This window comes from Heteronotia binoei, chromosome 5, assembly GCF_032191835.1.
Source record: "Heteronotia binoei isolate CCM8104 ecotype False Entrance Well chromosome 5, APGP_CSIRO_Hbin_v1, whole genome shotgun sequence".
Classification (NCBI taxonomy): domain Eukaryota; kingdom Metazoa; phylum Chordata; class Lepidosauria; order Squamata; family Gekkonidae; genus Heteronotia; species Heteronotia binoei.
In genome coordinates this window covers 98,599,849-98,627,802 of record NC_083227.1, presented here as the reverse complement: position 1 = coordinate 98,627,802, position 27,954 = coordinate 98,599,849, and the positions used below count along the sequence as shown (strand labels likewise).

Here is a 27,954-nt window from a genome sequence, read left to right as displayed (position 1 = left end):
CTCTGAAGGTGTCTTTCTCAAGGCATCTTCAAGCATCATGCATAGCATAATTCTACTGAGCTCTGGGCTTCACTTATAGTAGCCCAGCTGTCATGTTCTAATTGGCTATCCAATCCCATCCCTCATCTAATATAGATCTTCCAACAAGGTGGATCTAGATCACCAACTGTCATTAGGTCTAGTTTGGTTGCTGTCAAAACCAATTGACTTGGCAGTTCTCAGGTGGTATTAATTACTTACAGGCACACACAAACAATTGCTAACACCTGATGTTTCAAATTGCCTTAGATACCTTGGTTACAATCTAGTAAATACTTAACTATGGGGTGTTGTCATTTTATTATTATTATTTATTCATTACATTTATTCATTTATTCATGAATAAATTTATTATTATTCATTTATTCATGAATCGCCTCATCCCGGCCAATGCCGGGCTCTAGGCGATGTACAACAAAAATACACATAGGCCTGTTCAGATGCACAGTTTAATCAGTTGCCGCTGCTGTTTCCTACCGGATTAAAAGTGGCTGATCAGACAGCAGCATCTGCCTCCCAGTAGTCAATCATTGTTGCCTCCCCCCCCCCCAATCCTTCTCCAAACCAAATTATTTTGTTACATGCTCCTTTGCCGTGCTTTTTTGAGTTGTCCGGTTTCACCTCGTAGTTTTCTCCATCTGGATAGTTCTGCTGCAATATTAACCAACTTCTGGATGTCTGAAGACTGTCCCAGAGCAAAAGGAGCCTCAGACATCCGGTTTACGGTCACAATTTTTTTTACTACTTAGTGATATGTGCATAATTGCACAACTACATAATGTTTTCTGACCTATGCGTGTATGCACACATGATGTGCTTATGTGCATTATGTGCTTATGTGCATAATAGTGGAGGAAACAAAAAAAGAACTGCATGCTGCTGTTGTGTGGACGGCAGAAGATGGTTTCATTGTGGAGTGATTGGACCACCTATTTTTAAACATTGTACTGAATGTAATATAGTGACTTTCAGCCACATAAGGACAGTAGGAACATTGTGGAACTTATGAGGTTTTAACTTGGTGATATGTACTGGTGATATTTGTTTTGTATTTTGATACTTATTATTCACACCAAGTTAAAATTGTATTTTACACGGAGAGTTCTGAAAAAGTCCGGGCCTTATTGAGGACAGCCGGACATGTGAAAAGACTCCAGCTCTTTCAACATAAGACCAAACATTTAAAGACAAAGTGACTGTGATATAAGATCAATTTCTTGACACAGGTTGGGGGGAGGGGGCTGAGGGTGTAGGATCACATGAGCAAAATCAAAGGATGTCAGATATCCTAGCCCAGGACTCGCATCAGTCACAGCATGTCAGATCCTTGCCATGACATCTTCAGGACTGTTACACCTAAGGGGAAAGGGGTGTTATGTATTTGGACTGTTTGAGCCACCTTAGGTTGGGGGGAATAGCCACCTGCTGGAAAGTTAGTTAGGCAGCCAGCTCCAGCCTGTTTGGGGCCTGTTGTAGTTGTTGTTCCTGTTATCAGTATGTGCATAATAAATGGTTGAACTATAGCAGCTACCTCTGGTCTCAATACATTTTAGGAAGTATTATTATAACTTTGATAATTCAAGTGTTTGTACCTGTGGGAGGCCTAATCTTTTCTGGAAAGCTTGCAAGGAGAGGATTATGAAGAAATATTAAAACTACTAAAGTTTGGAATGTGTAGGTGTGTTGTGTATGTTAAGGGCTATAGGAACATTGGAGGCATTTTCTACTTGTATATGAAAAAAAACATGATATGAATTTCTCTGCTTTGTCCTCAGAAGTATGTTTCATTAATGCACAAATTTAAACAAACTGTCAATAGGTGAAGTGAGAAAGCCTTTATATATTGGATTAAGGAATAATTGAACTATGGACTAAGGAATAATGCAGCAGGGGATTAGTCATAAATTAACAGAAAACTGCTCGGGGGTGCAGGGGGGAAGGGTTCATGTATCTGCTTTTAGTGGTTTACCTGCATACAGTATAATACATTCCTTATGTCATTCCTGTATCTTTCTCTGTTACAGAAAGCTATTCAAATAGTAAATGATCAAAGAGAAGTTGACCTATTTTTGAGAAAGGAAAGCTGCATTTTAAACTTGCCTCATGCAAAACTACTTAACATTTATGAAGGAAAAACCTATTTTGATAAGTAGGAGGGAAGGTTATACTATCTTTTACATTATTTAGACAAATATGTATAGGATGAGGGCAACTGCAGGAAGCATAAAGATCCTTCAAAACAAAAGGAACCTTTATATAGCCTGACAATTTTGTGGTTTGCTATATTATTGTTTAGAAGGTGGAGTTCCTTATATATAGATAGACATACAAAGATCCATGATATGTGCAAAAGCAAATATTTACCTATACTCAATGAATTTGCACATAGTTAAGTGAATTTGAGTGTCAGTTTTGGATTGCTTCTGTGTTCACTTGAAAAATTCAGTATAAAGGTAGGTGCCTTTTCTCCTATGACAACACAGTCTCTTACTGTACATAAAAGCCCTGTGGACAGTAATGGTCCTACACTGGTCCATCTCAGCCAAATGGACAAAATATGGACTTGTCTCAGAATTAGGATATTAAAAATACTTTCAAGTTGACTTTTTAAAACAGTAAACCACCAGTTATATAAAAACCTACTGTTGAAATAAGACTGACTTACTTCTTAATTATTGTTTTTATAACCAGAGTCATAAACACTAGGTCCTCATCCCACAGAAGGAAAGAATCATTTGAAAAAAAAAAATATTACAAAAGTTATCATGTAACTTAACAACAGTTGCCAGAAATTTCTCCACACACAAAGTGGTTTGTTTGATAACCAGAATGATTTAACTTCTTAAGAGACATAAAAAAAGTAAAGGTAATCCCCTGTGCAAGCACCAATCGTTTTCGACTCTGGGGTGACGTTGCTTTCACAACGTTTTCATAGCAGACTTTTTACAGGGTGGTTTGCCATTGCCTTCCCCAGTCATTTACACTTTACCCCCCAGCAACTAGGTACTCATTTTACCGACCTCAGAAGGATGGAAGGCTGAGTCAACCTGGAGCCGGCTACCTGAACCAGCTTTCACTGGGATCAAACTCAGATCGTGAGCAGAGGGCTCTGACTGCAGTACTGCAGGTTTACCACTCTGTGCCATGGGGCTCATCTCTTAAGAGACATAGTCCTGATTAACTCATGGAGAGATCAGCTCTTTGATCTGAAAAATTGGGACACTAAAAAGAATATGATCCACAGAATTAATTCTGTTATTGCTATAATTGCAGTCTATCTGAATGTGGAGTTCCATTGAATCTTCCTAACATCTCTGCTGAAGGTAGGTCATTCAGCCACACAAGTGTGAATGCCCTTCTATACTTTGGAAGAGTTAGTTCAAATAGATAGTTTGACATTTTTGTTGAAGGAAGAAAGCCTGCTGAGAAAGATGACCACACTCTGTGAGTTCTGATCAATATACTCTCATATTCAAAGTTCCTCAGACATCTTCTAATGAGCTGGGTCAATTCCAGTCAATGCATTGTTTCTGTCACATCATGGGCAATGCCCAAACATGATAATTTATCCAGCAGTCTGTCCCAGTCACTTGTTTGATGGTTTCTTCTGGGCCCAATTAAGGTTCTGGTATTGATGTTTAAAGCTCTATATGACTTGGGACCAACACTCCTTAAGGGCTGCCTCCTCCCATCTGAACTTACCCAACCATGGTAGTCATCTTTGGGTACCTTGCTATGGGTGCCATCATCATCTGTGTCATCATCATCTGAAGTGAGAAAGGTGGCACCAAAGCTGAGAAGTTCTCTCCCCAGGGAGATTACTCTTCCCCATCTTTATTATTATCTATTATCTCACACACTGTATTCTAGTGGATCATATATATATATATATATATATATATATATATATATAATTGTTTGCTGCCTTTGAGTGAAAAGGTGGCATGTAAATGTTAAAATAAATAAGATAAATATGTTGAGGATATGCTCCTTTCTGGTCCCCTAACCACCGTAAATATCCTGAGCACCAAGCAACCAACCCACCAAGTCGTAAATTGCTGATAGTTAATGGCAGGCCAATCAATGGAAAAATTAGCCATCCAAACATTCTGGGGGGTAGCTGGAATGAAAGAGTTAAATGGCATACCTTACCTAGATTAGAATTAGAATTTATAAATTGAATTTTTATATATAATGGATGCAGCATGTAAAGCTAATATTACCATTCTTTCCATCTGACTTTTCAGTTTATACCCTGGTAATGCGGTTTGCTATGCTGTGCAGGGAAGCTGGTTTACTTACCAGGCATCTTGTGAACATGTACACCTATTCCTTGGCTCATAAACGAGAATAAGATTTTTGGTTGTGTACCTTCCATCAGTTTGTCTGATTCTGCAGCACTATTCTTTAGGCCTAGGGTTTGCAGCTTGGACATTTTCTTAGATCTGACACTACAATGGATATCCAACTGTGCACTTTCTTGGAAAGAAATATGGTTGTCTTAATTTGGCCTCCCCCCCCCTACTCCACTCCAGCTTCCTCAGTTTGAGGATTTGCATTGGCTGTTGAGGCAGAGTTTTGAACTGTGATTGTGCTGTTTATGTCATGCATGGAATCTTACTTTGTTGCCTTTTAAATCTGTTTTAACCTGTTTTAACCTGTCCTGAGCCTTATGGGAGGTCAGGATAGAAATCTAAATAAATAAATAAACAAACAAATAAGCAAGCCACAGACATTTATGCCTCAATTACTCCCAGATGACAACTGTAACATGATCAGATGTTTTGCTTTTGAAGAGGATCCAGAAATGGCAACTGATACAGCAGGGGTGACCAATGGCTGGGGCAAAAAACATCTGGAGAGCTACCATTGGCCACCCCTGCGATACAGAATGCATTAACCAGGTTGATGGCTGTAGTTAAGAAAAGAGAACATATTACACCTAGTCTTGCCAACTTAACTTGCTGCCATTTTATTTCTAGTAGTGCTGGTTTTGGCCTTTTAAATTCAGTGTTTAAATTTCATCTGCTGTCATGCCAGCCTACCAGCATGCTAAGATCTGCCTGGCCGATCAACTGATCGGCGGTAAAACACTACTTCCCACAGCTGTAGTTCAGGCAGTGATTCTTTAAAGGGGGCAACTCTTCCCTTGTCCTGTGGGAGTTTCCAGTTGGGGCCTGGTATCTTGCCACCCCCTAACAGTTGTTCTGTATTATGTTTTAATGAGCCTATTTGCATGTCAATATCTTGTTGCTTGGACTTCAAGATAAAAATGTTTGGAAAAAAAATCCATTTGGCTTTCTGCCATTTTTCTTACCATAAAAATAAATGAGACATAATCTACTGCTACATTTAGAAACAGTGGCAACTGCATATTCATCCCCTGAATGCAATCCTAGAACTGGCAAGGACATTACAAAAAGTTTGTACCTTGGGAATAACATCCAGGAAATGGCAGGTTATCCCAGCTGAGACCAGTCTCTTGCCCCCCCCCCCAAGTTTACTTTTGCCTACCTGTTTAGGAGAGGGAGAGGAACAGAAAACTTCCAAGCACTTACAGTCGGGGCTTTTTTTGAGCAGGAACACAGTTCTGGCTGGCTTGACATCAGGGGGTGTGCCTAGTATGCAGATGAGTTCCTGCTGGGCTTTTTCTACAGAAAAGCCCTGTGTGGAACAATGGTGACACCAGGGGTGTTGCCTAATATGCAAATGAGTTCCTGTTGGGCTTTTTCTACAAAAAGCCCTGCTTATAGTAAATCTAAGAAGTGCAGCATCTGCATCTGCATCACAATGTTCAGAAACAGACTCTGTGTACCTTCTAATTTTGCAGAAGTCCAATCAGAAGGAGTTAAGCTTGTCTTGCCAACAGTTAAGACTCAGTCACTAGTTCCACACAGAAAGTTTTTTTTTTTTCAATAGCGGACCATATAAAGACTCCAATGGATTCAATGAGGCATAAAGAAAGTGTAAAGGGACAGCAGAAGAAAATAGAAGAGAAAGATGTGCGAAAAAAGAAAGGAACTGAGGGCCATTGTAAGGTCTCAGGAAAAGGAACTAGGCAGCAATGATTGTATCTCCTGAAGTGTCTTTTGTTTCAGCTTGAAGTAATAGCTGAGAATGGTCCTTCATAGTGAGGCTTTAACATGCAGTCCAAGATTGATCTCTGTATTCAGAGGAAGAAAGTAGAACATTCATGAGATGCATGCAGAGTTTTAGGCTATCCAGCCTCCTCTGTCTGAAGTTTTAAAATGTTTGTTTTCTTTGCTTAAAACCACTGAGCATTTAAACATATCTTCAAGCTACTAATCATAGAAATTTTTATATAGGAATCACTTGTGTTTCTCAGAAAAGTGCAGTTAGCATCAAATTGCAGTAGCAGTTTACAATAATTTACATTTATTTTCCAACTGTATTTGTGTAGCAGAGATCTTTCTTTAATTGACACTATGTTTTAGAGTCAAGATGACTGCAATAGCAGTGAAATGGAATGTGACTATATCTTAAACATTAATGAGGGTTTGTTTAGGCTATAAAAACACAGAAAACAAACTATTGGCTAACTCCTATATAAAGGGTGGAGATTGCATAATATAAATTTCAATCAATCTCAGTTTTCTAAGCTTTTTCATTATTTGTGTACAGTATTTTTCTTTTATTAGTATAATTAGATTTCCCCTTGCCTTGACAATTTTGTTTAAATTAGTGGTTAAGTTTAAAATATTTCATTAAATTTAGACTATGATAACCATTCGTAAGATACCATCCATTTGTATTGTGCATATAATCCAGTATGTCATATATAGTGATAACTATACCATACACATAAATATTTTTAAACTTTCATGTATGGTAAGAGTTTGCAAGAAATTTTTTTGGATGAGATTTAAATATGCTGCAACAGGCATTGAAACATTATGGGGAATAGTGCTTCTCCTAGATATTAATTGGCCCCTTCTGTCTTTCAACCACTATGTCTTTCTACAAGTATCTTGTCATCAACTATTACATCAATCATACCAAATTAATACCAGGACACCAAGGAAACAATGTGGCATAGTTTGGAAGCCATCTTTTAAAAGTCACTGATGTCATAGTTTTTAAATCATTTTAAGTCCTTTTATACTTCCCTGAGCACGCTCCTGGGAAGGGTGGGATAAAATAAATAAATAAATAGAATGTTTGGTGCCTAATGAAGAAAATTTTGAGTTTACTGAAGGCAAACATTTGAATAATTTCAAAGAAAACAAGAATAATTTCAGCAATAATTTCATTTTTTTTAAAAAATAATACATTTATCATGGCATACATTTCATGAGTCAGAAGGGGGCTACAAAACTTTCTGTTTTCTGGGTATAGCATACTGTTTATGGTAATTCCCTGGAATCTGTCGTTATGAAGGTAACACTTTTGAACTTTTTTGGATGGGTATGAACTACTGTATCAACAGAGTAGCAAGGGACTTCACAAATGGATTTCACACATGCACCTTTCAACCCATCTATACACCTTTCAACCTATCTATACACAGGCCCAAACTTGGGGTATTATTCATGAAAATATCAATAGCAAGAAGGAAAGAGCAGAAATAAATGTGTTATGCAAAACTGAGGAATGAAATAAAACAGATGTTTTTCTAATAGAAGTAGTCTTATTAAGCAAGATGTTTTTACCTACAGATAAGCCTAGCAGAGCCCACCCATGGCTCTTTCTAGTGTCTCCAAGGAAAAAATAGGAGGAAGACAAGAGATGTTGGAAGCCAGTGGGGCAGAGAAATCAGGCTTGGTGGCAACTAAAATGATTAAAGGGCTGGAACACCTTCCCTATGAAGAAAGGTTGAAACGCTTAGGGCTCTTTAGCTTGGAGAAACGTCGACTGAGGGGTGACATGATAGAAGTTTACAAGATAATGCATGGGATGGAGAAAGTAGAGAAAGAAGTACTTTTCTCCCTTTCTCACAATACAAGAACTCGTGGGCATTCGATGAAATTGCTGAGCAGACAGGTTAAAACGGATAAAAGGAAGTACTTCTTCACCCAAAGGGTGATTAACCTGTGGAATTCACTGCCACAGGAGGTGGTGGCGTCCACAAGCATAGCCACCTTCAAGAAGGGGTTAGATAAAAATATGGAGCAGAGGTCCATCAGTGGCTATTAGCCACAGTGTGTGTGTGTGTGTGTGTATATATATATATATATATTTGGCCGCTGTGTGACACAGAATGTTGGACTGGATGGGCCATTGGCCTGATCTAACATGGCTTCTCTTATGTTCTTATGTTCTTAAAGAGGAGTAACAGCAAAGAGGAAAATATGGCGTTTTGAGGTTTTGGCAAATGAGGCTAGGTCAGGATAAGAGGGAGGAGTGTTTTCTGAGTTTTTAGAGCAGGGGTTTGGCCAAACTTGCCTAATATAAGAGCCACACAAAATAAACAGATGTTTGAGAACCACAAGACAGGAAGGAAGGAAGGAAAGAAGGAGGGAAGGAAGGAAAATAGATGGAGAAGGGAGGAGGGATTGGGAGCTGGAAAGAAAGCAACTATGAATTTAAATGCATCCTCTAAGCCACCAGCTGGCTTTGCTTGGAGAAGTGATTTAAAGAGACAAATGCCTTCTCCAAGCCGGTCAACAGGGCAGTGGTGACTTTGAGAGCCACACAACATGGGTGAAACAGCCACATGTGGCTCCCAAGCCACAGTTTGGCCACTCCTGGTTTAGAGCATCAGACTGTCTTGTTTATTTTTTGTACTAAAGTGGCAGAGCTAGGAATGTACTCTTCCATTGTATGCAGTGTTCTATACACCTGATTTGTCTGAAATTCCCTTGGAGGTTCTTTCTCACTGACAAAGCAAAAAGAATAAAGCATAATGTCTCTTAATGTGGAACAACTATATAATTATTAAGCTAGGGATACCAAAATATTAAACTAATTTTACAAATAAGAATAAATAAAAATCTTTAAATATGCATGTCAATCAAATACAAATCAAGCAATTACAGATAAAGTCTCTAACAGGAATAAAAAGAACCATAAGTAGAAGTATGTGATTAAAGAAATTCCCAAAGAAAACTTTGCCTCGTTCCCTGGTTTACTTTCAGAAAGGTTAGAGAATACACATTATATGCTTGATAACTTTTGAATACCTACAGAGCTGTCTAGAACATAGGCTCTCAACCTGCCTTTACTCCCAGTCATTAATCTTTAATTGATGCTGACAGTAATCCTCTGTCTCTCCCCACCCCGAACAGCATTTTGGGGTGTTTGGGGCTGCTGCAAAAGGGAGGAGTTGGTGAAATGCTCCTCCCCTTGTTCCCTGGGGAAATCTAAACAGAATTTAAACCAAAATCTTGTAGTTCGGATTTCATTTCCAAGTATTTGAAATTAAAGATATATGTGTGTGTCTAAATACACACACATACATACACATGGGTATGTTTAATGCTATACAGATTTAAATTTGTTATTAGCAACATCATCACAGACTATAACTAATGTGTAGGAATGATAAGAAATAACACTGCATGTTATAAGTACTGGGGGAGAGTATTCATTGTCAACTAAAGAACATTTTATGAATATTTTGTGGCCATAATAGAAGGAAAATACAGGAATGAAATTAATTGCAGCCACCTCATTTTACCTAATTGATCTTGATTTGAAGTTGCTATGATGAGTGTGAAATGATGTGTTATAATGGCAGCCTGAGAAACCTATTTTTAACTTTTATGGCTAAATTTACTAGGATAGATGCTGCCTATTCTCTTTCAGAAGATTAATGATGTGCTATATTGTTTTTCTTAACTCAGTATCATCTCTTCTGAATTAATCTTGCTACACTGTAAACTGTATACTGTGATTTCTGATAAGGTACTCTAGAAAACTAACCTCAAATTTAAAAAGCTGGTAGTACAAACACAGACAGACTGGACATTTGTTTTTGTTTTCCTCATTGAAGACATTGGCATTGCAGAGGCATAGAAGTGATTTGTAACAACTAGTTTGAGCATTGGTATGCAAATTAATACACTAAGCAATTACAGGCAATTAAACCAGGATCTTGTGCAATTAGAAACTGTGCAGTTCTCATTTTATTTGGAGAGGTTTATGTGTTGAGAAAAGGGGGAAAAAAATACAGGAATCTTTAAGCACTTGTCAAGATGAACCCAATCATAACAAGTTACGGAATGCATAAATTACCGTAAGGAAGCAAATGGAGGAGGATAAATAGGTGGAGAATAAAAGTAGAAGTTTTGTTTTGGGATAGGGATGCCTGACAACATAGGCTACATCAACAGAAAAACTTGCCAGAATATTTTTCAGGACAGGGTTGGCATTGTTGATAATATAGGCTTTTCTCCACTCTTATGTGAGAACAGAGGGTACTTCCACATACTTATGGTGGGGGAGACACCAATACACACATTAGATCCAAGATAAAATCAGTAATTATTATTTAATACATAGGAAAATCTAAAATATTCTTACCTCTTGCAAGTTAAAGTTCTTCATGTGTATCAGAAATAGATTATCACATGAACACAGCTTCATATTCATAACCAAGGAATCACCAATCCTGCTGACAGAGATTCTCACCTGAGGGATCTACAACAAACCTTTTTGGAACTAAAGTATCCACCTGATGAAGTCAGGACACAGATTAACAAAGCCAGAAGGATACCCAGAGGAAACCTGTTAGAAGACAGACCCAAAAGAGATAATAACAGAACACCACTTGTGGTCACCCACAAATGACCCACAAGAATGAGAACACTATCGCCCAATTAGTCTGCTTGACATAGCAGGCAAATTATATGTGAGACACCTCTTGGGAAAACCCACTTCATGGATGAAACAGCAAAATCTCCCAAGTAGGGAACAGATCGGATTTTGTCCTGGCAAGTCTACAGTGGACCACTGTATAATTCTTAACCATCTGATAGAGAAATACAGTGGTCGAGGGGGAAGAAGGCTGTTTGCAGCCTTCTTTGATTTAAAAGGAATCTTCTCTGGAACAAATTGGACATCATGGGTCTGAATAAACGCCTACTTTTTCTTATTCATGAAATGTATTTCCTTAATAGCTGTCAAGTGCGATTTAACGACCTAGGTGCATTAACTTCAAAGATCATTTCCAATCGAGGAGTCAAACAGGGCTGTATTCTAGCCCCCTATTTGTTTAATTTATTCCTGAATGATCTGGCCCCCTCTCTAAATGCTATTGAAGAAGAAGAAGATATTGGATTTATATCCCGCCCTCCACTCTGAAGAGTCTCAGAGCGGCTCACAATCTCCTTTACCTTCCTCCCCCACAACAGACACCCTGTGAGGTAGGTGGGGCTGGAGAGGGCTCTCACAGCAGCTGCCCTTTCAAGGACAACCTCTGCCAGAGGTATGGCTGACCCAAGGCCATGCCAGCAGGTGCAAGTGGAGGAGTGGGGAATCAAATCCGGTTCTCCCAGATAAGAGTCCGCACACTTAACCACTACACCAAACTGGCTCTCCACACCAAACTGGCTCTCCATTGATAGTCGCTCCCCTAAACTTGGGCCATCCGTTATCCCTTTATTGCTCTACACTGACGATGCAGTTGTACTGTCACGTTTGCAGAAGGGCCTCAAGCGCCTGTTACTCACTTTTATTTCATACTGTGAGACAAATTTCCTGTCTATAAACTATGTAAAATCCAAAATTTTAGTTTTTTTCAAAGTCCTGGAAACTACAAAGCTGGTGCCTCAAGGGAAATAATATTGAACAGGTGAAATCTTTCAAATACTTGGGGGTCTTTTTCCAATATAATCATAACTGGGCAGTACAACGCAAGCAAGCAGTCATCTCAGCAAGGTGTAGTTCATCTGCGGTGGTTAGCTTTTTTTACAAGAATGGCAACCAATTTGTCCCAGCTTCCATTCGTGTTTTTAATGCTAAAATAGTTTCTCAGTTGTTATGTGGGATCCCCATTTGGGTTTGCGCCCTCAATTTCCAACTTGAGCAAATTCAGACAGCATTTTTACACCGTTTTTTAAGGGTCCCCAACTGTGTCATCTATGCTGCAATGTGCCTAGAGACTGGAACCCATTTGATTGAGACCAGGGCATGGCTACTAACTATAAAGTTTTGGCTACGCCTACACTTTAGGGCAGACCCTGCTAGTTATATCCATATGATGCTAGCGGATTCCTTCGTTTCCACTTGGTATAGTCAGATCCAGAAGAAAATACATTCCATAGGTATACCCTTGGACAACTTCTATATGCTAAGTGAAACGCAGGCATTCAGAATCCTGAAACAGAGGATTTTAGATATTGAGAAACAGTCCCTTTGTTCTTCTGGACATAAAACTTGTTCCCCTTTAGCATTTGGTATCTTCCCAGATCATGGGCTGCCTGCTGCCTACCTTTCCCAGATTACTTACCAGTTACACCGCTCTTTTATGTTAGCAAGACTCGATGTTCTACCCTCAGCAGTATTGTCTGGGAGGTTTGCCAACAACCCTTATCAGGATAGAGTCTGCCCATGTAATGGAAGGCACCTTGAAAGGGTCGTCCATATCTTACTTTATTGTGATTTTTATGGGGAAGTGCGGGACTGTATAATCAAACCTATTCTGTCTAATTTTTATGGATTACCTGAAGCAAAGTTAGTTTTTTTTCAACTATCTGACCAATGTTCCCATATCACAAGCCTGGTTGCAAAGTACCTTTTGGCTGCCATAACAATCAGGGAGCAAAAGACTAGCTCCCCTTCTTGATGTTTGACTGGTTTTTATAGCTGAAATTCCATGTAAATTTGCTGTGCTGTACTTTTTATTTCTATGCCAATAAAGGTATTTGGATTGGATTAGATTGAATTGGTCACCCACAACTCTCAACTTAAAACAGTTCAACGTATCATCAACAACTTACAACCTCTATTGGACAGTGAGAGCTCTCTTTCATATCTCAAATTTTTATTATAGACTCATTACAATTACTACCTGTTCCAACAGGTAGGTGTACCATAATAACAAATCAAAAACAACACAACTTAAAGATATCTCATGTGTTACCATTCCACACCAATTTATATACTTTATATAGTCTATTTATATTTTCTATTTTTTATAGCAGAGGAATAATTAAGCTTAACAATGCTAATTTCCCTAACAGATTTTTAAAACTTAGTACTACAAGCATTCAATATAACTTCTTATTTTCCTTCTTCTTCTTCTATATCTTGATTATTCCTTCTACTCTCAAAAAAAAATCCATAAAGAATAAATTCTAACTATATATCACAGTCCCTGGAGACCTTAAAATTTAAGGTCAAGAACAAACTCTTTCTTCTTCACCTGGACTGAATTAAACAAGGAGGGATATTACCCAGGTGCTCTCACCAGCTGTCCCCACCCAGCCCTTAATTCTGAAAGAAAAATCAATAAATATAAATTATAAGTTTCTTCAGCTTTTCCCTTTTCTTGTTGCTTCAGTTTCTTTTAAATAGAGTCCATATTTTCTTCCAGATTGACATGAACTTCCTTGAAGGGACGAGAGGAGAGCATTCCTTTCTCTTATTAACTCTTGATGTAGGAGAGGAGGGAGTCAATTTAGAGAGTAGTATCTCACCCGAGGCTGTGTCATATGCTGTAAACGAAGTGGAGCCTTTTTGGACACATAGTTTGCCTGATTGTAGCCATTTAAATTTAATGTTTAAGTCCCGCAATTTGGCAGTTGTGTCCTTAAGGTCTCTTCTGATTCTTAAAAATTCAGGAGGGAGATCCGGAAAGACCTGAATCTTTAACCCCTGGTAGTCCAAGCCTCCTCTCTCTCTAGCCTCTGCAAAGACTCTGCCTCATTCGATAATCCTTAAACTGCACCACAATATCTCTGGTATAAGACGAATTGTCTTCACATACCTTGCCAACACGATATGCTTTTTGAATGAGTGGGAGAATTTCGACCTCCAGGTGGGTTACTTCAGCAAGCCAATTTGCCATGAATATATATAAGTCCATTTCAGCTTCCACATCTGATTTAAAACCTCTAAATTTTAAGCACAGCTCCTGGCCACGAAAGTCCACTGTTAAAACTCGTTCTCTCATCCATGCATCTGATGTTGTCTCTTGAGCTTTTTTTAACGCTTTTTGTGCTGTCTGGGTTGCTTGTTTACAAGAATTCTCTAATTCATCCAGACGCTGACACATTGGTTGAAGCACAGAAGTTATGTCCTCTCGTATTTCTTGTCTTAACTTAGACATAGCTTGAGACAATAAATTCACCGTGAGAGGACTTTCTTCAGCTGGTTCCTCATATCTCTCCAACCTTGCGTGGGAGATGGAAGGCAGTTCCAAGAAATTAGTTAAAGGCTGAAAGCTTTTTTCCTTCTGCTTGGTCTTCCCTCCCCCTTTCGGAGGCATCTTTCAAAAGTTCAAAAAATATAGTTTAAAGGGGTAAAAAAAGATATAACTTTGGAGACAGCTGGGAGAGCGTTAGGCAAAGGCTCCTGACCGGATATTGGTCAAAGCCACTCCCCCGAGAGCTCTCTTTCAAGAGTACTGGGGGGGTAAACCTTTTCTTGCACACAAACAGCCCCCTAATCTCAAACAACTCCTCACCCACAACAATACAGCATCTCATCTGAGCATGGACACCGGTACCAGAGCTTGCAATAAACCCAAGTGCCAACTTTGCTGCCACATACACCCAGACAACACAATCACTGGGCCTAACAGCATTAACTACACATTCTCAGGCTCATTAACTTGTTCATCTTCCAACATTATGCCATTAAATGCCAACAGTGCCCTTCATTCTCTACATAGGACAAACAGAACAAACCCTATGCCAAAGGATAAATGGACACAAATCTGACATTAAGAATTAAAGAACTGAGAAATTTTGAGAGAACACTTTAGCTTTCAAAGCATTCAATGGGTGACCTCAAGGTAGCTGTTTTACTGAAAAGGAACTTCAAGAACAGCATGGAGAGAGAAATTGCTGAATTACAAATTATTATGAAACTTGGAACAAACACCTCTCCAGGACTGAACAGGGATATTGGGGTTTTTTTATCTTATTACATATGCTAAACCCACACTCACTCACAATACCTGATCCCCTCATCTGATGAAGTGTGTTTAAGAGAGTTTATGTTTGGAATAAAAATTGGTTGGTCTTAAAGGTGCAACTTGACTCCTGCTTTGTTCTACTGATTCAGACCAATACGGCTGCCCACTTGGATCTGTCTAAGTGAAAAGAACATTAACAATTTGAGATATGCAGATGATACCACATTGCTGGCAGCAAATTGCGAAGATTTGAAATGACTGCTGATGAACATTAAAACGGAAGTTCCAATACAGGATTACAAGACGAACATCAAAAAGTAATGATTACTGAGGAATCACACAACTTTAAGATTATTAATGAAGATTATTCAAGATTTTATATTCCTTGGCTCCATCATCAACCAAAAGGGAGACTGCAACCAAGAAATCAGAAGGCAGTTGAGAAGGACATGGCAAGGACAACCATGAAGAAGCTAGAAAAGAGTAAGGGTGTGTTGCTGGTAGCCAAGATCAAGACAATTCATATATAGTATTTCCCATTACTATGTATGGATGTAAAAGTTGGACAGTGAATAAAGTTTACAGGAAGAAAGTTGATTCATGTGAAATGTGGTGTTGGAGGAGAGTTACAGATACCATGGATTGGCAAAACACAAACTGGTTCTAGATTTAATCAAGCCTGAACTCTACCTAGAAACCAAAATGACTGAACTGATGCTATTGTACTTTTATTACATTATGACAGACAAGAGTCACTGGAAAAGACAATAATGCTAGGAAATGTTTGAGCACCAGGAAATGAGTGAGACCCAACATGAGATGGATTGACTCCCTTAAGGAAGCCAGAGACAGCAGTTTGCAAGACCTGAGTAAGGCTGTTAATAATAGGATATTTGGGAGATTGCTAATTCATGCAGTCACTGTTAAATCGGAAGCAACTTGACAGCACTTAGCATACAAGCAATGAAAAGAAAAGAGGTGGTGGAGAGAAAAATGAGTTGTCTCTAAGGGAATCATTAGAAGGCAAAAGGGAGGAAAAAACATTCAGACTCTATACTAAATATTTATTCTTCACAAAGTATAATAAAATTACTAACATTATTTAACACTAACATTGTTTATTAATATTAACATTGTTTATTTATTACTAATATTGTTTATTTAAGCAAGAGGCATGAGAAAAAACACAAACTCAAATGTAGGTGAATAAGCTAGAACTGAAATGATTGTATTTTATACATATTACTCTTTTCAGAGGTCTCTCACAATACCTCCTACTAGCTAAGGGATGTCGAACTAATTTTTATGAGGGCGGGATCTAACATAAATGAGACCTTGTTGGGTCGGGCCATGTGTGTCATAAAATGTAATGCCAGGTAGCAGAGATAGAAACTTTATAAAGGACACAGACAAACTCAAAGATTTTTTAAAAGCTTAAAATAAAACATGCTCAAAACATTAGCACTTGTTAGTCTTAAAGGTGCTTTCTTCTGTGCAATCCAAAGAACTGTGCAAAGGAAGCTCTGGCTCTTTCCTTTCTTCCCCAGGGGACCAGGAGGGAGGGAGCCTCAGCCAATAGAAGGAAGAGAGGCTTGGTTCAGTAGCTCTGCTATGTGATTGAGAGAACCTGGCAAAGCAAACTATTCCAACCCCCTTCGTCCACAAGCCTCAGCCATAGGAGAAAATAGAGGCGTTGCTCTTTAGTTTCTGTGTGAATTAGCAAGCCTGGCAAAGCAAGCGGCGATGGGAAAGGGAAGTAAGAGAGATGGAGAAGGAAGCAGATGACAACCAGTTGCTCGGGGGCCTGATAGGAGCCCTATGGGGGTTTGATTCAGCCCCTGGGCCACATTTGATACCCCTGTACTAGTTGGTTGATTGCTGCCTATCTGTTGTGGTATTGCTCTAGATCTTAGGAAGTTACAGTTCCTGTTGGTGCTACTCCAAAAGCTATCTTTTCTACGTGAAGATGGCATCCTCTCTTTATCTCCTCAATATATTCAGCAACCAGAAAACAAATACTAAATGCTAACAATAATAGGCAAAAAAAACATAAAAACAAAATTTGGCGATAGCTAAACTCACATTCTTATATCTTTATATATATATATATATCTATATATATATCTATGTCTGTCTGTCTGCCTGCCTGCCTGCCTGCTTCTCTCTCTCTCTCTCTCTCTCTCTATCTGGTAGGATGTTTGAATGTCTTGAATATAGGGAAACCTTTCAAGAACTGAAAGTATATGGGTTGTGCATCGTTGATTATTTATTATCTCTGTTTTGTTCATAGGTTGTATATGTAACTGCAACTTTCCCTTACGTCATGCTGTTGATTCTGCTGATACGAGGAGTAACACTTCCTGGGGCCTCCGAGGGAATAAAATTCTACTTGTACCCTGATCTGTCTCGACTTTCTGACCCACAGGTAGGACCAAATAACCAACCAACCAACTGATTTCCCCCTCCCCCCATTTCATGGATATATTCAAATATTGTATTATGCTTTCCTTCGAAGCCAAACAGTATTTTGTGTTTTGAACATGATACTGACATTTTCACAGCAGTAGGATAAATGTCTTAGTTCTTTCATAGCAGATAGATCCAAGTGGGCAGCCGTGCTGGTCTGAAGCAGTAGAACAAAGTAGGAGTCAAGTTTCACTTTAAGATCAACAAAGTTTTATTCAGAACGTAAGCTATCGTATGCAGGCATACTTCTTCAGACGAGGGGATAAGGTACAATAGGCTGAAGTACATGTAGTTGGTGGGTTAAGAGTGCAAACTGATACAAAGCTAGGATCACATGGCAAAACAGTGTAACAAATTTGTGTTAGTGGGTGCACACAAAAGCTTATACCATGAGTAAAACTTTGTTAGACTAGTAGTTGATTCATTAGCAAGGCTTTTTTTTTTAAGCAGTAATGCCCAGGAACACAGTTCTGGCTGGCTTGGCATCAGGAGGTGTGGCCTAATATGCAAATAAGTTCCCACTGGATTTTTTTTTCTACATAAAAAGCCCTGTGTGAAACAATGGTGGTGTCAGGGTGTGTGGCCTAATATGCAAATGAGTTCCTGCTGGGCTTTTTCTGCAAACAAAGCCATGTTCATTAGTATACACACCTGTCTTTTCTAGTAAATATGGGAAGGAAACTAAGTTTACGCAATGACTAAGAAACCCATTTGAGGCATTTTATTATTATGTCTGTCTTCATTAGAATGACTGCTGAGTTTACTTCTTGTCATAAACTCTATATTTTTTGTTATAGTTCAATATGCCTTGTTAAAATAGATACCAAAATTCTTAGTTAATTCTAAAACAATCTTTGGTAAGTTAGTGGTGGGTTTTTTTTAGCTTTTGAAGTTTGGGCAATATTACAAATTGCTTTAAATAGTCTAATTCTAATAATCTAATCCATTTCAGCTTCCATTATAGAAAGACAATCATGGTATCTCTATATTAATAAAATGTATATGCATATATTTCATGTTTTGCTGTTTACCCTAACCAGTTAAAATGTGCCTATACTACTTTTAAAGAATAGTTCTGGAAGTTCAGATTCAAAGGCAATAATTTGGTATTAAATCCATATGTAATGAGATGGACTATCTATTATATAGCAACACCATATTGTTGTTTCCTTTTTCACTGTATTTTTAGAAGTGGTACAATTGCAACACATTGCATGAGTGTTTTAGGAGTAAAACTGATTTCAAAAATATCTCCATATTTTGCCTTTAGTGTCACCTCAAGTGTTTGTCAACTGTGTGCTATTGTACCACAGAATAGATGTGGTAGTAGATTGTGTGAAAGCATCACTAAGCAGGCATATTGTGGACACTAATATATTCTTATACATTCTAAGAGCACTCCTACTTTCCATGGCTCCATCAGCAAAGGGGAAATTATGGGTCCCTCCAAATGATATGTACACTAGGAAAATCTGATATTCTCAAAAAAAAAAGATAGTAGTTGCTTAGAGGGAGATTCTGGATTCTAATTAATATCTGAATAACAACAGTATTTAGAGTATTTTGCACCAATTATATGAAAGGCTCAGCAAGAGACCACTTTCACAAAGCCTATACGTGCAAAGGAAATGCTTCGCTTTAATCAGAAATAATATTTAGACTTCACAATCCATTATATTATAGCATTAGATAAACTCAGGATTGAGTGCCTCTCATCAGTTTTTTAAGTCTTCATCTCTATCCAGAAAACTGTACAATTTTCAGAAATCTGAAGATAATTTTAAGGTAATATGGCAATCTTCTCTTACCAAGCTTACTCTTACCAAAATTATTCTTTGCTTGTTGATAATGATAAAATTACAGTTCCATCAACCCATCTGTTCTGAACAGCTTTATGATGAGCTTCAACATTTGAAAAGGATTTGGCTATGGCCAGAGTGGCTTTTTTTTGTTTATCTTTCAAAAGCCATGTCACCTAGCAGGTGGTGACACAGAAGACAAACCTTCAAGAGGAATAATCAACTCATTTCTGTACTCTGAATGGATGCAGCAATCAAGTAGGATCAAGCAGTCTATAGTCTCTATTTTCCCACTGTCACATGGGCATAACCTGTCTTAATATGGGTGCTTTACATAACATCTACTGTTAACCCCTGAAGGTAGCATACTCATATGTCTGAGGATAAAAGCTCTTATGTATTTTGAAGCAGTTACATTTTTCATATAATCTGGCATCTTTTCGAGAGGTGGAATTCCAGTTGCAGCTGAGGAGCAGGTGCATCTGGACCTCAGAGTGGTACTTAAATAATCAAGCTTTTCAATGAGTTCTTTCATTGTATTGAAAAGTTCTTTGATATCCCAGTAGAAGATTATATCCTGCGAGATCTTGAGATAATGTAGTTTGGAGTCCAACAATTTGTCCCAAGCAGTGTAAGATTTATCTTGACTTACCAAATATAGGAGTACCTCAGACGGAGTAGTTCTTAAGGTTTTGAGCTTCCATTTGAGAGCTCTGATCCAAACTTGAGCTTAAAGGAATTTCAGGCCAAATTTGACCCACAGTGCAACTCCGAGCACACATTTAGGGATTCCAGAGATCTATTGCAAAAAATTCTGCTGTGGGTTATCCAGATCTTCAGTAATTGTTTCAGTCCAAATTGGAACAGCATATAATAGTTGAGCAGCAACTTTACCCTTAAAAGCAGTAACTTTACAACAATATGTGCTCTCAGATTCTCTGAATTCCCAGCTTTCATTTGTCTCACATGGTGAGGAATATGACCATTGCCAGGGAACTAGGGCAGTGAAACTGTGGAGAAGCCTGCCATGTAGACACCCCATTGTCTCTCTCTCTCTCTTGGCTTGACTTCGCGAACGAAGATTTAAGAAAGGTGCAGTAGTCCACGTCTGCTGCAGGCTCGCTGGTGGCTGACAAGACCAATGCGGGACAGGCAGGTCCGGCCACAGTGGCTGCAGGGAAAAGTCTGTTTTGGGTTTGGTGCTGTAGCAATACGATTCTTCCTCAATCTCCTTTTGTCCTCAAGACAAGCTATGTGTGCGTTCTCAAAGGAAGAGATAGCCTGGTGGATGGTGTGCCTCCATGCTTTGCGATCTGAGGATAGGTCAGAAACCCCATTGTAACTGCTCTTTTTCAGCAGCCACAGAGAAATTACACACATCCTTGTGTGGAAAATACCCTTGTTTTTCTCTCTGTAACTGAGCCGCATGGATGACTGGAATCTGTGACCATGCTCATCGTTCATTAAATGTATTTCTGTTTATAATTCCTTATGCAGGGTCTCACATATGAATGATTTATAACAGGTGAAATTTTCATTTTCATTTCTTATGCATCTGGAAAAATGAGATCTAACTCACAGAAGCTAATGATAGAATAAAGTTGGTTAAGTTTAAAAGGTGTCACTTAAGTCTTTTTACTTTGCTGCAACAGACTAACTTGGCTGTTCTATTGAAATTATTCTGAAGTTGTTAAAGTGTGTACAATGTTCATTTGATTAAATGCTACAGGATATGAATTTATAGTTCAGAAGCTGGTATAATTTTGAGCACTGTCTCACCAGGGACCCTATAGCAACAGGGGTGGCCTGCGGTAGCTCTCCAGATGTTTTTTGCCTACAACTCCCATCAGCCCCAGTCATTGGCCATGCTGGCTGGGGCTGATGGGAGTTGTAGGCAAAAAACATCTGGAGAGTTACCGTTGGCCACCCCTGCTATAGCAGAATAGCTGCTATTAAATGGGAAAGGATGCAGGAACATAGAGATGTAAAAGGGATGAAGACATGAAAAAGCCCTGTTTCCTGCCTGAGAAAGCAAGACAGAACAAGAGTGGAAGTGAAAAGCTAGGAGTCCATAGAATTCTGGTGTCCTTTTGATTATTTTTCTAGTGTACAGTAAGGCTGTCAGCTTTAATTGGTTTAATTGGTAGATTAATCAACTAACACTTTATTAACAGGTAGAGGCCAGTTTTAATTGGGAAGGGCAAATTTTAATTGGTCAGGCTGGGAGTTAAGTGCATTTGTTTTTTAAGGCTATTTTCATTTGTGCTGTGTTACAGAGCCATGGGAAGGAAGGAAAAATATTAAATATGTTTTTATTTCTTAAATTAGTTGTACTTTCATTACATTAATATTGAATTTTTTTGACTTACTTTATTGACTCAGAGCAGGATCTTTTAAGTCTTCGATAATGTAAGAAAGTATTTAAATACAATTAATTGATTTGATCAGTTGGTTAAAAGAGAGCTGTTTTAATCAGTTGAATACATTGGTGCATAGTGATTTTTATATGATGATTTTGCAATTGCAAATGATCTGTTTGAGATGAAGACCCTGAATCATCTTCTCATCCACATTCTCAGACAGTATATAAGATAGCAAATATATGAATTTCTGGGTGGTGATAGACTGCTGATGAATGCTAGACTGCTGATATGTCCTAAAAGTTTCATACTGTCACTAAAAATGTGCAAAAATACAATTCATTTAAACACAATTATTATGTTGGATCCAGAATATATTTTTTGCTAACAGAAGGGCAGGGATAATTTCCATCAATTCTCCCTTCCTGATGTACATCCCCAGTTTGCCCCTCAAACTATTCATCGGGGAGATCAGTGGGCTGCAGTAGGAGGCGAAAGGCAGATAGTCTGTTCTACTAACAGAAGAGTCTTGTGCAAACACAAATATTGTTTATATCCAACACTTTGTATGACCTTGCAGGTATTTCTTTAAAGTGGGTGCTAGAAAAATCTGCACTGACTTCCATAATACTTTCATGATTGTTTTTGTTTATATTCACAGTGATAATTTTGTGGCACTATTCCCATTTTCTATCAGGAATTATTCCCTATTTCTTTTATCCTGCCTGCACTCTGTCTGCACTTTAGAACTCAATATGTATATTCCCTCATCTCATAAGAGTAGTAGAATTTGTTCAGTGTAAGATTGATGAAATCAATGTGTAGAATTGCATTGTTTATAACACTACATGTTCCCATATATTAACTGTATATTCAGTAGTTTGCAACATTTCCCTAAAAAAAACTTTAGTACCAACTTCAAACAGAGGGAGACATGATTATGCCTATGTGCTCAAGTCTACTTTGCTTAATTACCTCAAGTTTGTCTAGGATCTATTACTTTCATCTTCAAGTGAGTGATTTAGGGACTAAATAACAATACAGTGCTAAACAGATAAGCCCACTGCCTTCTAAACCCACAGCCATCAATGGATTTAAAGAGCATAACTCTGTTTAGGATTGCATTCCAAGAGGTGGGCATGGGTTACGCATAGTGACTCACATGGTAGGAAAAGAAACTTTACTGCATACATTTTTTCACTCTTACAATATCAGAATATAATCTGAAGTCTTGCTGAAGCACAGGGAGAGAGGTAACTACAGGACTAAAAGCCAAGTGCACTTGTTAATAGAGGAGGAAAGAATGGGAGAAGAAGAGCTCATCCCATAGCAGAAAAACTTGCTTCTGTTCCTGGAAGAGTTAGTCTGCCTTTAATCTTGATTACTAGGGTCTGTAGATGGAACAACTTAAATACTTCTGTGTTGTTCTTAAAAGGAAACCTTTCAAGAATGTCTTGTTAAAAGGATTTGTCTCCTACAGTTACGAACATCTACTTGTGCCTTCATGAAAGCAGGGGGTGCAAGCAGTTTCAGCTTTGCAATAGTGCTGCTTGGTTTATACTAAAGTTACAAGAGCTTTTTAAATGCCTGTTTGCTCTACTGAATTTAAGTCATAAAAACACACTTTGTTGTAAGCCAAAATGCCCTCAAAACGAGGTTGGGGAATTGTCAGGTGGGCACCTGGCTCCCTCAGGATCTTTTACCTGTGTATACAGGATTCCACGTCCAGAAAAGTAATGCTTAAAATATTAGGGACTCTAATTAAGGAAAACCATTAAAATTTATTAAGAAAAATATAGTCTTCCATACAAAATAAAATACTCATAAAATCACACATTTAGTCCTAGGAAACATAGATAGACAGATAGGGGAACACATGGGTAGACAAACAGGGTGATATTTACCGATCGTAGTCTTCAAGGAAGGCTCCAATGGTGACGAGCGAAGAAGTGGGAGAAGGGACCCGAAACTGATCAGGAATCGGGGATGGATCTATGCAGTGGAATTGGGATACTGATAGAGGCACACCTGTGGGTAGCTAGTCCACAGATTATAAGGACTCTCTTGAGCCCTTAGGGGAGGGGAGGTACAAGGGAGGAGGAATGGTGGTCAGCTGATGTATGACCTCCCAAAAAGGGGAGGTTTCACAATGACCATAAGGGCTGGACTACTGCGACAACCAATAGAAAGTTCATTGGTGGCACCTAATTGGGTGCCCATTCCTGACCAATGGACTGGCTTGTATACTGGATACCTGAGTGAACTTTCAGGTTGAAATGGACCAAGGGGAGGCTCCAAAATGACAGTTGGGAAGAAGAATAGAGAGATTACTTGGGTGGGGAGATACTTAGGACTATTAGACTTATCTAAAAGGGTGACAATAGAGAGTCAAATCATGGCCTAAGTAACACCCAGTTTGTACAAAGGAACTTGGCTCTGGCTGAAGATGGTCTTTCTCTTCTTCTGTCTTCTCCTTGGCACTAGTCTTTGTCTTGAGTTCCGTCAAACAAAGAAAGTGGCAGTTGGACGATTAACCACTCCTGGGGTGGGTAGGTTGCTTGCAGGCACAGGTGACATCTGGTGTGTACGTGAGCTGTCCGCTTCGCTGGAATGGAGTCAAGCCTGGTAGGAAGATTCTGCGTGTGGTGTTAGCCCTCCTTGGTGGATTCCATGGTCAGTGCTTCAAAGCCATTCACCTGGATAGCTCCTGGCGGCACAGTCTCTTCCGCTCACTTGCTTGGATAGACGTCATATGGAACGACGGGAAGTCTTCTGTTCTCCTGGTGGGCACTCTTGTACCGGTCTAGAGTGCCTTTGTAGCATTATGGCTGCTTGTACTGCATAAGTCCCTTTTGCCCTTGGATAGGTGTGCTCACACTCTCTGGCCAGATATGTGCGAGTCACTTTTCCAGTTGCTCTGGCAACTGAGCTGGTGATTATGATGTTCTGTAAGGGAGTTTTTCCTCACATTGTTACCATGACAATTTCCAGATAGCATAGTGATGTATTTCTTTAGTAGTTTTTGAAACACAGGCCATCTTTTTAAAAAGATGCTTGTACCATTATATCTGTAACTTCTCATGAATGCTTTTAAAGTACAAACTGAGTCACAATACATTTTGATATCAATATTATTCCCTATTTCAAAATTGCTGTGTCTAATTTATTGCTACACCACAATTTCCAAGGCTTTAAAAATACTGAACATCTGTAAGCAAAGCTGTGAAAGTCCTCATGAAAAACAATGAACTTCAAAGTTCAGAATCAGCCTGTTCTTCAGGCTTTGTTGTTTCTGTAACAAACTGTAAAATCCCAAAATATAAATATAAAATATAACTGGTAGTGGAATTACTGTGAAGCTGTTGTTCCATGTGCAAAAGAACTTGTTGCTTACTTGTGTGCTTGTTGGTTTTGTCTTCAACATTCTTGGATAGTTGATAACTTCTTTAATTGTGCTGTCAGCTACATTTACTGTAGATTAAATAAAATTCATATCCAAGGCTTGCTTAGGGGAGGGACGGTGGCTCAGTGGTAGAGCATCTGCTTGGGAAGCAGAAGGTCCCAGGTTCAATCCCCGGCATCTCCAACTAAAAAGGGTCCAGGCAAATAGGTGTGAAAAACCTCAGCTTGAGACCCTGGAGAGCCGCTGCCAGTCTGAGAAGACAATACTGACTTTGATGGACCAAGGGTCTGGTTCAGTATAAGGCAGCGTCATATGACATATGACTCAAATTGAGAAAATGAATCTTTTGTCTGTGTGGCAGAACCGGCCTGCTTTGCTTTGCAGACCCTGCTCTGCCCACTTCCTCCATTGGGTTGCCAGCTCCTAGAGGGACCTAATCTGCTTCCTGCCACTTAGGGTATTGCTGCTAGGAGGGACAGCCCCTTTTTAAAAGTGAGTTCCAACAATGAAGCCATTTTGTCATAGGCTGTATCATTTCCATTCCATGATTCACCTCCATTTAGGAGTATTCCATACTTCATTTGTATACCTTCCATTTGTGCAGTATGGAAGTAAACTCAGATCTGAAAAATTTCCTTTGGTTTCTAAATTACTATAACTCATATCAGTCATTTTCATTATATTACACTTGTATGAGAGTATCCTTCAGGTTTGTGTTTGATTTTTGCAAAAAAAGGGGAATTCAGTGTCAATTCAAATCACCTACTATCCTATGATATGAGAAAATGTAACTGTAACTGAGTTGAAGAGCCTATGCTTTGGATGCAGAAAGTCCTAGATTCAATTCCTGGCATCAGCAGCTAATTGGATCAGGTAGTAGGCAATTTGAAGGAGCTCAATGTTCCCTCTAAGCTGTGAGTATTGTGAGCAAAACTCAGCTTTGTGAGCTATCAGCATGAAAATTATGAGTGAGCAATTTGGCTACTGTATAAATTAGTTTGCTCTGGGGCCATCCTTCCTGAGCTAAGACAAAAATGTGAGCCAGGGGCTAAAAACTGTGAGCTAGCTCACACTAACTCAGTTTAGAGGAAACACTGTGACCTTAGACAGCCGCTATCAGTCAGAGTAGATGCTACTGACTATAATGGACCAAAGGTTTAATTAAGTATAAGGTAGCTTCATGTGCGTACGTGTGTATGGTATCATTAAAAATATGTGAATACGAGTTTTCCAGAGTAAGAAATGGCCAGTAGTATGTCAGCATTCTATGTCTGAAAGAATTGTAAGATTCTTTGAAAAGCATATTCACATTCATATATGTTCAAAAAACAGAAAGTGTTTTCTCCACTCTGAAGGGAAGATCTGAGCACTTGATAGATTACGGTACATTGTATTTGATCAAAACACAAATTTACACAACTTTTTGCTGTGGCATGTGCTGTGAAATTATACCAGGTTTTTGTCCATTGCACATAGCCATTATTAAACCTACTTGTGATTAAAAAAACTAATACAAAAATGTGGTTTAAGATCCTCTCTTGGGTCAGGCATAACTTAAAAACATTGATTTAACTATGGTTCACTTGTGCAGTGAAGATTTAATTTCCAAGTGGTTTTATCATTCAAGGAGACTATGCTGGTAACAGGTAGCAAAAGATGGATGAGTTTTCAGTTTTGGCACGGTGACTCTGGAGCCCAGGTAATGTATAAGGTTGGTGCCAGAGAACAACCAGGATGTCCAGTGTTTGTTTTTCATGTGAAATCATAGTTGACTTACTAAATTTAAAGAAGCAACTTCCAACCATGACTGGTTAAACATTTCTTAGCTAACCTTATTTAGTTTAATTAAACTGTGGGTTTGTGTGACTTTTGAACTAAATCTTTTTTTTAATGTTTTGTTTTTTCATTATTATCCAGGAATGTTGGGGTTTGGTTTTTTTTGAGAACTATTGATGCATGTTTGGGACAGAGACAAGCTATGTGCTATTTTGAGTGGTTGGGTTGTGATTATGTTTACTTATTTGCTTCATTACTTGCTTACTTAGAAAACTTGTATGCCACCTTCTTGTGCAACCAGGGCCATGAACTATAAAAACATATCATTAAAAATTCATTAAAACAATCCAAACCAAAACTAAAACAAATATTTTTAACTCATAAATAATAATGTAAAGAAGGACAGGAAGGGAGAATCGTTGAGGGAACACCAGATGAAGCAAAGATGGTAAGGGGTCTGGAGACCAAGTCCTATGAGGAAAGGTTGAAGGAGCTAGGTATGTTTAGCCTGGAGAGGAGATGACTGAGAGGTGATATGATCACCATGTTCAAGTACTTGAAGGGGTGTCATACAGAGAATGGTGCAGAATTGTTTTCTATTGCCCCAGAAGGTCAGACCAGAACCAGTGGGTTGAAATTAAATCAGAAGAGTTTTTGGTTAAACCTTAGGAAGAACCCGTCAGAGCGATTCTTCAGTGGGACAGGCTTCCTTGTGAGATGGTGGGCTCTCCTTCTTTGGAGGTTTGTAAACAGAGGCTGCATTACCATCTGACAGCAATACTGATTCTGTGAACTTAGGCAGTTCATGAGAAGGATGGCAGGGGGAGGTACTTGTGATTTTCCTGTACAATGCAGGAGGTTGGACTAGATGACCCTAGACGTCCCCTCCAACACTATGATTCTATAATTCTAAGGTATGTGGACTAGGACCCACACATCTAAAGGATCACTTCCCCTGGTATTCGCCACTGCAACAGCTGTGCTCATCTGAACAAAGTTTGCTGAAAATACTACCTTGGAAATGAGTAAGATCAGCAGCTAGCTGTACCAGCACATTCTCTGCTGTAGCTC

At 38.8% G+C, this 27,954-nt stretch overlaps 1 protein-coding gene across 1 annotated transcript in view; it reads left to right on the top strand.

Annotated features, from left to right (window-relative positions):
• SLC6A11 (solute carrier family 6 member 11) overlaps positions 1-27,954 on the top strand; it is a 188,346-nt gene that overhangs the window by 67,935 nt on the left and 92,457 nt on the right. Inside the window, exon 7 of the mRNA XM_060239877.1 lies at positions 17,370-17,504. Coding sequence (XP_060095860.1) covers positions 17,370-17,504 — 135 coding nt within the window. The remainder of the gene's footprint in view (positions 1-17,369; positions 17,505-27,954) is intronic.